Source organism: Ursus maritimus, unplaced genomic scaffold (genome assembly GCF_017311325.1).
Source record: "Ursus maritimus isolate PB19 unplaced genomic scaffold, ASM1731132v1 scaffold_16, whole genome shotgun sequence".
Lineage (NCBI taxonomy): Eukaryota > Metazoa > Chordata > Mammalia > Carnivora > Ursidae > Ursus > Ursus maritimus.
In genome coordinates, this window is record NW_024424008.1 from 36,866,057 (window position 1) to 36,879,124 (window position 13,068).

A 13,068-nucleotide genomic window follows, 5' to 3' on the forward strand; every position below is an offset into this window, starting at 1 on the left:
GCAAGTACCTGCACAAGTGGGGCACTGTTCTCAGGGACGAGGACACGGGAATGCACAATAGCTATGGTCCTTGTCCCTATAGCCTTTCCTTGCTAGTTGCAATTTTACTTCTGTTTCATTTATGTGGTTCGTTTGATTCAATGTTTTCCTCCCTTTCAGCGTATGCTCCATAAACAAAGGGACCATGTCTGGTTTGATCCTTAGAACCTAGCACAGAGTTCCTCACACAGTAGTAGGTCAAAAAAATCTTGTTGCATGAACGAACATGTATACAGAGATTGGAGAGTGGTGCTGGTGACACCAGGAGCAGGAACTCGGCTGTCAGGGATGCAATATGGTCGCATGGAGTAGGGTCTAAGGACTCAGAGACTCTTTGAAACCAGGCTTTGCTGCTCACGGGCTGAATGGCTCTGGAAAGTCAATCTCGGTGTGCCTTACTTTTTTCATCCATGCAGGTATTTTAGAAATGTCCTGTAATTGTCTGACACTATGCCTTAGTGGAAATAGCTTAACACAAGATCAGAGTGACATTTTCCAGTGGACCAGCGCTTTCTGCTGGCCATGAGTGTTCCTTCCAGTCCTCAGTATCCCCGTAATTACGGCTAACTAGTGTTACCAACCGCATACGAGAGCAGAGCCCTGGACTATGTGTTCTGCATGTTATATCTCATTTAATGATTCTAGGAAGTAAGTACTATATTTATCCCGGTTTTACAGAGGATGAAATGGAGACATTAGGCAGGTGACTCAACTCACAGTGGCTAATAAATGCTTGAGCTGAGACTTAAACCGATGCACTCTGCTTCCAGTGTCTGAACTCTTTCTCCTACTTCTATCCAACTCACCTTACTTGGCAACCCATCGTGGACATTGGCGGATGCCCTTCCAGGTGGAAACCCATATCAACGATCAGCCTGCTTGGACCCATTTCCCACACCAGCATCTCCCCTGTTCCATCTAAATCTGAACCCATTCTGCAATAAACATAGGGGTGCATATATTTTTTTGAATTAGTGTTTTCATTTTTGTTGGGCACATACCCAGTGGTGGAATTAATGGATCATATGCTAATTCTATTTTTAATTTTTTGAGGAAACCCCCATACTGTTTTCCATGGTGGCTGCACCGATTTGCATTCCCACCAACAGTGCTTCAAACAATGTAAAAAGCAAAAAATAAATCTGAACCCATTCTTTTCAAGAACGATTTTTACATTTACAACCCATATACTCACACTTTCCAAATACACGCTTCCCCCTCCCTGCCCCACATTCCCAGGAATACATTGGTGTTTGCCCTCAAAGACTCTATGATTGTTTTTGGAGACCCTTTTGACTCTGCACTGTGACCCCATCACAACATATACTCATAATAGGACTCTCGCACAAACACATCTTTATCTATTTCCTACCTCCATGCAAAGAACAAGGGGAAGTGGGATGAAAGCATTTTCAAAAGCACACATAAGACAAAGCGTATGAGACAGTGGGTTGGTGAGCGGGTTGAAGCAGGAAGTGATGGGGCAGGTGGTGAGAGTGAACACAGGTGGGTGGGCGACACGCAGAGACAAATCCACGGTTGGCGCTGACATGAGGTGTTTCTTCCCTGCACGCCAGTTGCCGCCCCTTCAAAAGCCACATTGACAGGGTAGGTCAGGCAGGCAGAGTGCAACTCAAAGTGGCATTTTAGACTGCCTGTGTGCTCCTTCGTGCCGGGCCACTGCGGGTCCTGGAAAGGCAGCGGAGCATCGAGAGACCAGGAGCAAGAAAAACGGTGTTCTGGTCCCGACCCCGGTTCAAACAAACTGATGCTCTCTGTTCTGTCCCTGGTTGTCTGTTAAATGTAAGAACAGAACAAGATGGACTGTCAGCTGACTTCCAGCTAAGTGTTCTGAATTTTAGCAACAGTGGAGAAACAGTATTAAAGGCTGGTCTCTGAAAACTGCATGCTTACCCTTGGAAATGGTGGCAGTTAAAATGCTTCTTCTATGGGGGGGGGGCGCCTGGGTGGCACAGCGGTTAAGCGTCTGCCTTCGGCTCAGGGCATGATCCTGGCGTTATGGGATCGAGCCCCACATCAGGCTCCTCTGCTATGAGCCTGCTTCTTCCTCTCCCACTCCCACTCCCCCTGCTTGTGTTCCCTCTCTCGCTGGCTGTCTCTATCTCTGTTAAAAAAAAAAAAATGCTTCTTCTATGGAAAAGCAAACTGCTCTAAGGACAAGCAAGTTTTACTGAGTGGAAGCAGCCTTTTGCAGGCCCACCTGGAGCGTTAGCGCCTTGAAGTCTTGCCAGGCCCGCGTGCAGCAGAGGGATGGCCAGGCCTCGCCTGCTGGCCCCAGCTCTACAACCCCCCTCCCCCCGCCCCAGGAAGCCACTCATTTCTCTCTGCTTGCCAACCCACTTTGCCTCCACTGGGTCCTGAGCAAGAGGCCCCATCCCCCTGTCCTTAGAGTGCAGAGAGCGAAGATTCTGAACCTGATTACATCCGGCCCCGCAGAGAGTGGGACGTGCTTAATGAGCCATATAAATGCCTGGATTACTGGAACTGGCGGGGGAGAGGGACAGAGAGCGCAAACAATGCCAGAAAGGAGGGGGGTGCTGCAGAGAGAAAAACAGATTTCTCACATTTTATCTGTGAAATCGTAGCGACACAAATTAGTTACATTAAGAGTTAAGTATCAGGAATAGGGACAACGGATAGGAGTCTTGTCATTGCAAATGAGAATGGCCAAATATTCCAGTTAAGGCAACATCTGGGCTCTGGATTTTTTCCTCAGGCAATGCCTTAGCCCCCCTCAGAGCAGCCAGGACTCAAGCCTACCTCAGCGGCCCCTGCAAGCCGTAAGGACAGAATCTATATTTTCTTTTGCTAATGGCCATTCCTCCAGAATAAATATACATATCAGGCTGTTCTTCAGACTGGAATTTCTTCAACGACAGGCAGCACCAACAACTCCTTTCAGCCTCCACCCTTTGCTGGCCGCACCCCCAACACCGTGCACCCCACTGGTACTTGTAGGCAGAACCTCAAAACCGGGTCTTTGTCCCCCACACCAGCCCGACACACTCCTGTCTCTGCTGGCCTTCCCCCCTCTTTTATTAAGGGCACACCTTCTCCCAGGCGCCTCCAGGGAGACCTGAGGAGTGGGTGTGAGGAGTCTGAAGATTGTCTTTGGCGTGCTTTCTGTGTACCATCCTACATCTTCTCTTGTCTTCTCCTCCAAACCTCCAACAGGGAGAGTCCATGTTCCCATCCCCTCCTCCTCTAGCACCATCACGCTTCAGTCTGCCGTGCTCCGGCGCCCTCCTACAACCCAGCCAACTCTCAGCTCCAGACCTCCCTTTAGCCCCCAGCACCCCCTCCTGGCTTTGGTGATATACCCAGGTGGTGACTTTCTTACCTTTCTGGGTTAGTCTGCTGCTGGCCCCTCACCACGGTCCCCTCGTTCTGCCCAGGGTACGTATCACAGTGAGAGGAGAAGGGGTCTCCTATGTCTTCAGGCATCTTACAGAGCGTCACCTTAGTCTGCACTGACCTTGCTTCGGGGGCTTTCAAAACGCAGATTCATGGGTCTTTCCCCAGACCCATTTAAGCACAGTCTCCAGGGAAGGTCCTGAGAATGTGCTTTTAAAGCAAACCCTCCAAGGGGATCCTTTGCCCACTGAAGACTGACGGTCTCTGAGCAATAGTCTGGTAACGACAAAATTTGTATCTCCAGCACTTCCCTGAATTCTGAGCTATGAACCATTCCCTTACCTGAATGTTCCATGGGAATCTCAAACTCAATCTTTCTCTCTCAGGCATGCTTCTCACTCAAATGTATACCTTATCTTCTCACCTACACACTCTCACTAGAATCTGTCTGGTCATTCTGACTTCTTCCTCTTCCTTCCCCTTCCACCTGGTGGCCAGTGAGTCCTAGCAAGCAGGCCTGGACTTCCAGCTTGCCATTCCATTCTCACTTACACTGGGCGTGCGCCTTCCCTGACTAGTTATACTATTCTCTTACCAATTCCTGCATGTTTGGTGATCCCTCTCTAATCTCTTTGCCACTGTGGGGCCACATGACTTTCCCCAAACTCAGAATGAACCTGTTCATACCCTGCTGGAAACTGCCTACCAGGGAAGCATGGCCTTGAGGGTTCTTCTTGCTCGGAGATTCACACCCCCTTATACTTCAGGTTCTCCCGCTGCTTCTATGCACCCACCATGCTAGACCGAGAACACCAATGCCGGGACACATGTAGGTCTCTGACCACGCTGCTTCAGGTCTTTTCATCCCTCCATCCATTCAGATTGAGTTACACAGTTCCCAGCCCTGTACAAACAGGTCAGTAGACAGCCACAGTAGAATAGTAGAGAGTAGCAAGCGAAAAAGCCACTAGCCATTACGTGTCAGCCAGGCGTGGTTTAAACAGCTAAGAACACTTTGAGGTTGGTACTGTTATCATTCCCACTTCCAAGGAGAGGATCCTGGAGCCCAGAGAATTCAGGTGGTGGGACTGAATTCCCACAGACAAGAATTCTAGCACCCAAGGAAGTGACAACACCAGGTTTCACATCCAGGTCTGTCTGATCTTAATCCCATGTTTCTTTCTAACCCAGACATAGCCTATGTCCTCCAGTATGCTGTAGGGCCACAGACGGAGGCTTTTGCCCTCTTCCCTGTCTGATAAAACTGTACTTATCCCTTGAGGTTCTACTCAATGTTACTCTGTCCGTGAAGTGATTCTGAGCCCCACTGAAGAAGCACTCATCTTTAAGACTTTCAGGGCAGCTTATATTTTATTTGTTTTTGTTTCTGCACCTAAAGATGTAGTCCTGTCTCTTGCAGCGGTTTTTGCCCAGTAAACATCTGTCAAATTAATAAACGTAATTTCCAGTCAATGGGGGCATCAGAGATGGCTCTTATACAGAGCAAATAACCAAAGAAAAGCCAAACACTCAAAAGGACTTGTGGTCTTCTCCCCCCAGGGAAGCCAAATTGCTATTTCTCTGACACTCTCCCTTGCATTGCAGCTTCCATATGTCCTATTTGGAATTTAGGGTTCCCCTCACCCTGGGTCTTTCTTCTGAGGGAGACTCTACCGAACATTCCAATTCACCGTTTAGAAAGACGTTCAATCAAATGATTGCTTCTTGCCGACACATCAAAACCTCCTGCTGATAATGTATATGATTTTTATTTTCCAAATCCACAATTTAAATCCAGGTGGGAGGGAATGAGTCAGAGAGAAATACCATTGCTTTTGGCTGATGACAGCAGCGTAATCATTTGTAGTTTCCCCAACCTGCAAAATGTCAACATATTAGAAAAAAAAAAATGCAGACATTTCACATTTCATTCCTGATGAGGTTCCTTGTCGTTCCCTCGCACCCCACCCTCTTCTATCTGAATCATTGACATCTGGCTATTAGTCTAAGCATTTAGAATGTAACACTGAGCGTTCAGGGTGTGCTGATGTCAGCACACACACAAGAGCTTGTGGTTCGGCATAGACCAAAGTCTTGTCTCCTTCAAGTTTGTGATGAGCTGACAGATTCGAATTAACTTCTGCTATTAACTTCTTCAGCTTTTGTCTTTGTGGTAAATACAAAACAGGGAGTGCTGAAGAGAACAAAACAAAGATGGCTGCCTTTTCTGGCCTCTTTATTCACAAGTCTTCGCGCTGCAAAGCCTGGTTAATCTTCCTTGTAAAACAACACAGGACCATGTTTTCCACTGTAATTAAAGACAATGGAGGAAAAGTTCCCTCTGAAGGGGAATGAAGCGCCTTCATCAGCCAGCCCTGCTGAAAATAGGTTTATGTTTCAGCAACAAGTGTAACGCGTGCCCCCTCTAATTAGATTTCCTTGCTCCTCTTTTAATCACCAAGAACATCATTATCCTTTTGGTTCCTCATTAGGAAGGTCGCATAGTTCATATTCATACTTATAAAACCTATCCAAATTTCAGAACAAAACTGTATCTTCTCACACTTCAGATACCTCATGGATCTCACTGTGCCATCACCAAGTTCAACTCGCCTGTGGGGTTTTTCTTTCTTTTCTTTTTTATTGTGGTCACCCTACCACGTGCTACTTTAGTAGAATGACAGCAATGCGCTCTAATGTTGCCAAGGAACCATGCCATATTTTCATGGCAATCATGGAAAGGAAAAACCGTGACACATTTCAATACGTTCGTTGCCATTTTTAAACTTTGAATCTCTTGCGAGGCAGGAGCTCATCAGGGAGCTTAAATGTATTTTGGGGGAGCTTTGGGCCGGGCTCGGGGACTTTGATTTTCGACACCTGCTCCTCCCCGAGGGTGAGTCCCCACCCCTCGGATGCAGCGACATAGCCTCACTTCCAGGGTAGCTAGGCCTGCAGACTGCTTCTGGGTTAAGCCCTTAATCAAATTTGTTTCTTAAAAATCTAATGTTTAGTATATTTAATTTAGCAAAGTAAGTAGCCTCTCCACAGTGGACTTTATTTTATTTATTTGTTTGTTTCTTATTTGCTTCTCTTAACCCTGCTGAGGTTCACATCTGGCCATAAATCTTCCCTCTGGCCCGTAGTGCACACATCAATTGACCTTCATGCCATTTACCATTTCTGGAATTTATCTCTTGATCTCTCTCTTCTTTCTATATACTGAAGACTGAAGTATTTTTAGTCTGCATATCTGTCCCCAAGGTATTTTGCTGTTGTCGTTGTTGTCGTTCACAGTTTGTTTTGTGGCTTTGCATCATCATTTCAGCTTTTAGTCCCAGGGACGCTCCACTTCAGGCATGAAGGAAACAGTGTGTAGCACTGGAAGGGTGGGGAAGGGACCGGATCAAAGGAAAGGGCAAAAATACAAGTTCTCACTTCCAATTTATCCCTGACCCGTATTTAATTAAACCTGATATTTGTACCAGCCATTCTAATTGCACTGAGTCACTGTTTCCTTCCTTAAATGTGGCAATTGCCCAGAGAGAGAGTGGGACCTCTAAATACACTTGCTTCCTAAGGAGGCTGTCACCGGTGGGTGGTAGCCACTTCAGGGCTTTTAAGGAGTGAGCAGGTCACTTGCTTGCTCGTCATAGCCACCTTTGCTTTCAGCCGGTGTGTGGCACTCGTCCTTGAGAGACTACTATTGCACAGGGTCTCTGTTTAAAGCAGGATCCCCACAAAAGATCCTATTTTAAGGATCAGCAGTTATAGTCCTGCTTCTAATTCACCTCATATTTACTCATCCTTCACTTCTACTCAGTGATCTTACACATCATCTTATCTAATCCTCAAAGCAACTCTATAAGAGATGAAACTACCCCTCCCCATTTTACACAGTAAAGAAAAAAGCAAAACACAAAACAGAAAAGGCAACTGTTTCAGAGAAGTTTATTGTCTTGTCCAAAGTCATCCTGCCAGTGAGTCTCAGAGCCAGAATTCAAATTCAGTCCTCTCTGACTATTGAATTTAATTCTCCAAGGACTCCAGCAAGAAGGGTGGTCCTGAGATGAAAGGGATGCCGATTCTTTGTTCCAAATGGCTTTCTTCTCAGAACCTGGGAGCTTTTAAAAATTTTCTTTCCTTCCTTCCTTTCCTCTCTTCCTCCTTCCCTCCCTCCCTCCCTTCCATCCTTCTTCCTTTCGTTCCTTCCTTCCTTCCTTCCTTCCTTCCTTCCTTCCTTCCTTCCTTCCGTTGTTTGTTGACTGATTTAGACTAGAAGAAATGCTATTCCAGGTCCTATTAAAATAGAAGCTCTGTGAAAGCAGAGATTGTGTCTTTCTGAAAACAGAGATGGTCCCACCGAAGCTTCCCAATCAATACTTGCTGAGTGAAGGGCAGTGGCTTTCTGAGGCTAGCATGGGGTCCCTTACCCTTGTAAGACCAGTGCTTTGCCCTTGGACCTTGCATGGAGCCTAGCTTTGGATGTCTCCATCACTCTGCTCAATGTCCCCTGTCTTCCCAAGCTCACCTCATGGACAATAGCCTCTCTCAGAAATAAAACCCCTATCTCATGATCTCACCTCCTCACTCTGTCACTAGCAAAACCTCACCTCAGGTTCAAAAGATTTGGGAAAGATTGAAATAAGCCAATATTAGCTTCAACTAAGAAGTGGAAGGTGGGAGGTGTGGAAGTTACACAGTGGTGGTTACCATGATCACATGACTACATTGTACCACGTACTGCACTAATCACTCTGACTCTTTACCCTGTAAACTCAGTAGCATTACCTCTATTTTCAGTAAGAGAACTGAAAATACATTGTATGAGACCATATAGCTGGCATGCCACAGAGTCAGGATTTAAACCCATATTGGTCTGACCCCAAAGTTGCCAGGATTAGTGCACTTTAATAGTAGTCGGTGACTTTACCCCAAAGGGTGTTTAGGGCTGCAAAGACAAGAGAGCCAAGCCAAAGGGGTTCAGATGCATCCAAAATCTTTCCTAAGGTTCACAGAAGACATCTATTCTACCTGTTCATTCAGGGACACTGCTCCTTAGACATTTGGCCCCATCTTTCCTTCACACCCTTGTCCCCCAACCAGATCCATTTCAGGGTTATTTTTCTGCAGTAGAACACACACATTGAAAATTCACTTCATGTTTCCAAATTCTGGATTCTAAGTTTGAGATAAGAACTAACTTTCTCCCTATTTCCACCAAGAAGGAAGAGGAGGAGGAAAAGTAAGGGGAGGAGGAGGAGGAAAGCACCACCTGAATTCCTGACCATGTTTATTGAACTTAAAGCTAGTACTATCTTGGGTACCAAGTACTTGGAGAAGTTAATGCAGCTGTTGTTACCTGAAGAAATCAAGGTACAGGAAAACCATAGTCAACCTGACATCTGAGGATGTGCGTTCAAGCCCTAGTACTGCCACTGCTCAGGTCAGGGCAAGTGTTCCTCCAGCAGCATGCCCTTCCCTTCACAGAGTCATTGAGCTAACATTTGCAAAAGCCTCCTACCAGCCTAAGGGACCAAAAGTGAACCCCGAGTGTTCATAGAACCACACCAATTAGCTGAGCAGTGGTAATCTATATTAAAGCCCAAAGAAGCATGTGAGTAGTCAGGCGAGTGGCCCTACGGTACAGAAACCCTAAGGGAGAGACACAAACTAAATGCTTTCTCTTCCTCATTCAGAGTAGAATCAGGGTTACTGCCATGATGTAATTAAAAATCAGTTCGTAGCTGACGGCTTTTATCTCACATTCCTCCAACCTAGAGAATGGTACACGGATGTGTGACTCACTTCCTGCCCTGAACAAAATCCAAGGGCCCTCCTCTAGGTCCCTTGCTGTCCTGGCATTTAGCCGAGCTGCCAAATCTCAAATGTGTGCAGGATCCATACAAAGAAAGCAAAGCTTATTTTAATCTCTATTATATTGGGTTAGATTAACTCATTGGTCAGATTAGCTCAGCCATTGCTCATAGATTGACTGACTAAAGGCACTTTGGCATTAAATTGCCATATTGTCTGATAGAGTAAAGCAAGGCTCCTCATACTGGCTAAAGAATGAAGCTCCTTGAAGCTTCATAGCGTGACCACAGAAAAGGAAATCTGGTGGCCCAGGAGTGTTTGGCGCCCTCTTGCTCTCTTAGGAGATGGCATGCTGAGGTGTAAATCCAGAGTGGTGATGGTTTTGTACCAACTGGAAAGGGCCATCTGGCTGCTCAGCAGCTGTCCCTTCTGGTACCAGATGTAGAGTTTCCATTCATACAATAACTCAAAATGCTAATAGGAGAAGAGCCTTAGAGGTCATCAATCCCAACCTCCTCTCCTTTTGTAGATGGCAGAACCAAGGCAGAGAGGGGATGCCAGTGAGCTAAGGGGCAGCAGAATCACATAGAGAAATTGGGTCTCTGGATTCCTAGCCAGTTACTCCTCTCACTATGTGTTGCTGTGGTCCTTGGGAAACATGCACAAAGAGTCCTTTTCCACGGAAAGGAAGTCAAGTGGTAACAATCCAGGCTACAGACTCTATAGCCCGAGTGACTCAGTTCTAATCTAGCCCTGTGTATATATTGGGTGACCGTAGCAAAGCACTTAACCGCTCTGTTCTTTAGTTTCTCCTTTTATAAAACGGGAATGCCAGTAGTACGTCACTCACAGCATTTTGTGAAGATTAAATGAGTTAATAAATGTTTAACATTTAGAATCACACTTGCCATGAAGAGAGCACAATGTAAATACACGCTACCATCATCATCCTAAGCGAGCTGAGCAACCTTTATGTCTGCTGAGTCCCCCTCACGGTTTGCACTCTATGGGACACTCAACCGAAGTTTAACTATGCCTATAAACCCCCTGCCTGATCAGTAATGAACATCTTATTGCACCTGCCACACACCACCAGAAATACTCATTTCTCTTTATGATTCTGCCTCCTTCTCTCTCTGTACCTCACCCTTCATGCTTTGCCTTCCTCGTATACTGCTTTTTCCTGCTTTGTTTCAGCTATATCCAACCTTGTGCTGGTGTCATGACACCCAAAGAAATGCTTAAATACACTGGTAAAACATGGACTAAAGCGATTCCTACACTAATCATCTCTGTGTCTCTAGAGTGGAGCTTATTAGGCCTTCAATTGTTTCTTAAGTTAATATGAATCATGAATTAGACACACACATATTTAGTTTAATGTATGTCTTCTCTCTTTTTGTGTCTATCTTCTTCAAGAGATAAATGATTTAGGTGTTTTAATGAGTTTATAAAGAATTGATCAATGCAGATTTGTTAGACATATATGTTTCTGTAAAAGTATCTATCTATCTGTCATCTATCTATCTAGATCTCTCTCTCTATCGATAGAGATAGATAAATACTTTTAAGGAAATATGTATGTCTTACAAGTCTGCATTGCTCATTTCTTTATAAACTCATTAAAACATCCAAATCATTTATCTTTTGGAGAAGATAATATAGAGAATTACCTTGCGCTCCAACTTGGGCATTTTTCAACTCAGTACATTCTGTAGGCCAGTATGGTTCCTTAAGATATATGTCTTGACTGATGGAGGCCCCAGAGTCAGGCTACTTTTCATAAATATGTATGGAGCCTTCATGGGGTTGATAGCACTGGCTTGTGCCTGGATCCTGCCCTTGTCTGTGAATACTCTGTAACAAAAATGCAGAACAGTGTGAGCCAGACTCTCAAGCCAGCAAGTAAATGTGCATTTTTAGTCAAAAGGGGAATTGTGTACATTGGAAATCAGAGGAAGAAGAGATATCCATGTGGAAATTCCTGAACTTGGAACTGTTACGTGCTCACTGCTGAAGTGAGAGGCCTATACTTCCCCAAGCAAAATGTTAGCGTCGGCGTCTTCCTAGGAAAGGCAGGGATCCAACCATCACACTGACCAGCAAGCCAAATGACGACGGTTCTGTCTTGAGGAGACTCTGCCCCAACCGTGCTTCTTCAAGTAATCATGTTATTTCCAATAAGCCAATTTGTGTCTAAAAGCAAAGGAAGTCCAGGCTTGAGAAGGCGAAAGAAGCATGCTTGTCTTGTCTGCAACTCCTTTTCTTTGTCGCTGGCTCTACAGGAATGCCTCTTGGTGGCTTCTCACCACCTGTCTTACACTTGATTTCACGTTCCCTAAAGTACCCTCTACTTGCTAGCTACTGGTCTTGCTTGTGACTCCAAATTCTTATGGCTTGCAAATAAAGGTGATGGAGGAATGCAGAGGTGAATTCAACCCTGATGCACTTGCCCTGGGTCCTTAGAACAGGCTAGGACATCTCACCTTATGACATTTGTCTTCTTGAGGGTGGCAGGTAAAGTGAAAGGAGCAACACTTGTGACTCAATGGTCTTGTTTTACAATGGAGCATGTGTGACTCCCTAGGGCATGGGAGAGGTCCAGAGAGACTAGAAGAAAGGGTAAAGGGAGAACTCCATCAGGCCACACCATTAGGTGTTAATTTGGACAGAATACAGAGTCTTCTTTGTGGCCTTCAGAGAGGCACTGTTGACTGCGGCAACAAAGCCAATCACGGTCTTTAAAACTCTCCAGTATAATTGTCGATTCTTCCTCAGTTACCTCGGGAGGAGCCTCCACGATACCTTGGTTACACAGGATGAAAAGTTGGCCACACTACACCTAGAATCCTGTTGCTCATAAAATGTTACCATTCCTTTCTCTTTCTTTCCCCTACCTGCTTCTCGCCACTATGGACTGTCTCCCCGCCCCATGCCTGCCCTCCCCCTCCTATCCCTGTCTGTCCTGGACACCATCGCCACAGTTAGAGGAACTGCTTATGAAGCAACAGTCAGGTCCTGTCATACCACTTTGCCCTGTCTGCTGCCCTCCCTTTTTAGCCCACAGGCCTAAATGAATGCCAGGGCCTCCCTCTACCTCTTTTATTTTTTAAACCCCAGTCTTTGAGAGCAGGCTATCGTGGGTAAGGTGACTCCATGAGTCACCCTTTTGGGTTTCTAAATACTCCCAATGGGTGTTTTCCATTTGTCCAGATTTGGAAGGATCGATGGTGGGACGTGGGAGATGGGGGAATGCTCACAGAGAAGCATGTGTACATATATGCTTGTCAGAGAATAAGTATGGTACCCTTTGGGTGCATTCTAATGGATCTGTCTCTCTTTCCCCACACAGGGCCTGGAGCAGTCATTGATGGTGTAAACTCGGCTTCTAGAGCACTGGCTTGTCTCTGGCTATCAGGGACCCTCTTTGCCCACTTCTTCATCAAGTTTTGATAAGAAATCATAGGTCCTCTGAGCAACGCCTGCTTCTCCATATCACAGACTTTAATCTACACTGCGGAGGGCAAACCAGTTTGGGCTTTTTGTTTGTTTGTTTCTGTTCTTCTTCTTGATTTTTTTTGGGGGGGTTGATTTATTTGATTTTTTTTCTCCAGTTTGAATGAGTGGGGTTGGGAGGAGGGGTGGGCAGGGTTCTACCATGTGTAGGATAATCATTCATTGGTGTGTCCAAAAATGGAATCTGTCCCTGCTACCTTGGCCCTTCCCTTTCCTCTGCTCCTCTCCCCATTATCAACACTACCAACCTCCTCCTCCACCCACCCCCCCGTCAACACACACCAAACCATAAGCTCCATTTGGGCAAAAACGTGCCTCATG

At 45.7% G+C, this 13,068-nt stretch overlaps 1 protein-coding gene across 3 annotated transcripts in view; it reads left to right on the plus strand.

Annotated features, from left to right (window-relative positions):
• The window catches only part of OPCML (opioid binding protein/cell adhesion molecule like), a 485,951-nt gene extending 473,201 nt beyond the window's left edge, over nt 1-12,750 (plus strand). For all 3 annotated transcript variants that reach the window (XM_040631014.1, XM_008688325.2, XM_008688326.2), the window contains one exon: nt 12,584-12,750. In XM_040631014.1, coding sequence (XP_040486948.1) covers nt 12,584-12,684 — 101 coding nt within the window. In that variant the 3' untranslated portion in view covers nt 12,685-12,750. The remainder of the gene's footprint in view (nt 1-12,583) is intronic.
• The last annotated feature ends 318 nt before the right edge of the window (nt 12,751-13,068 follow it).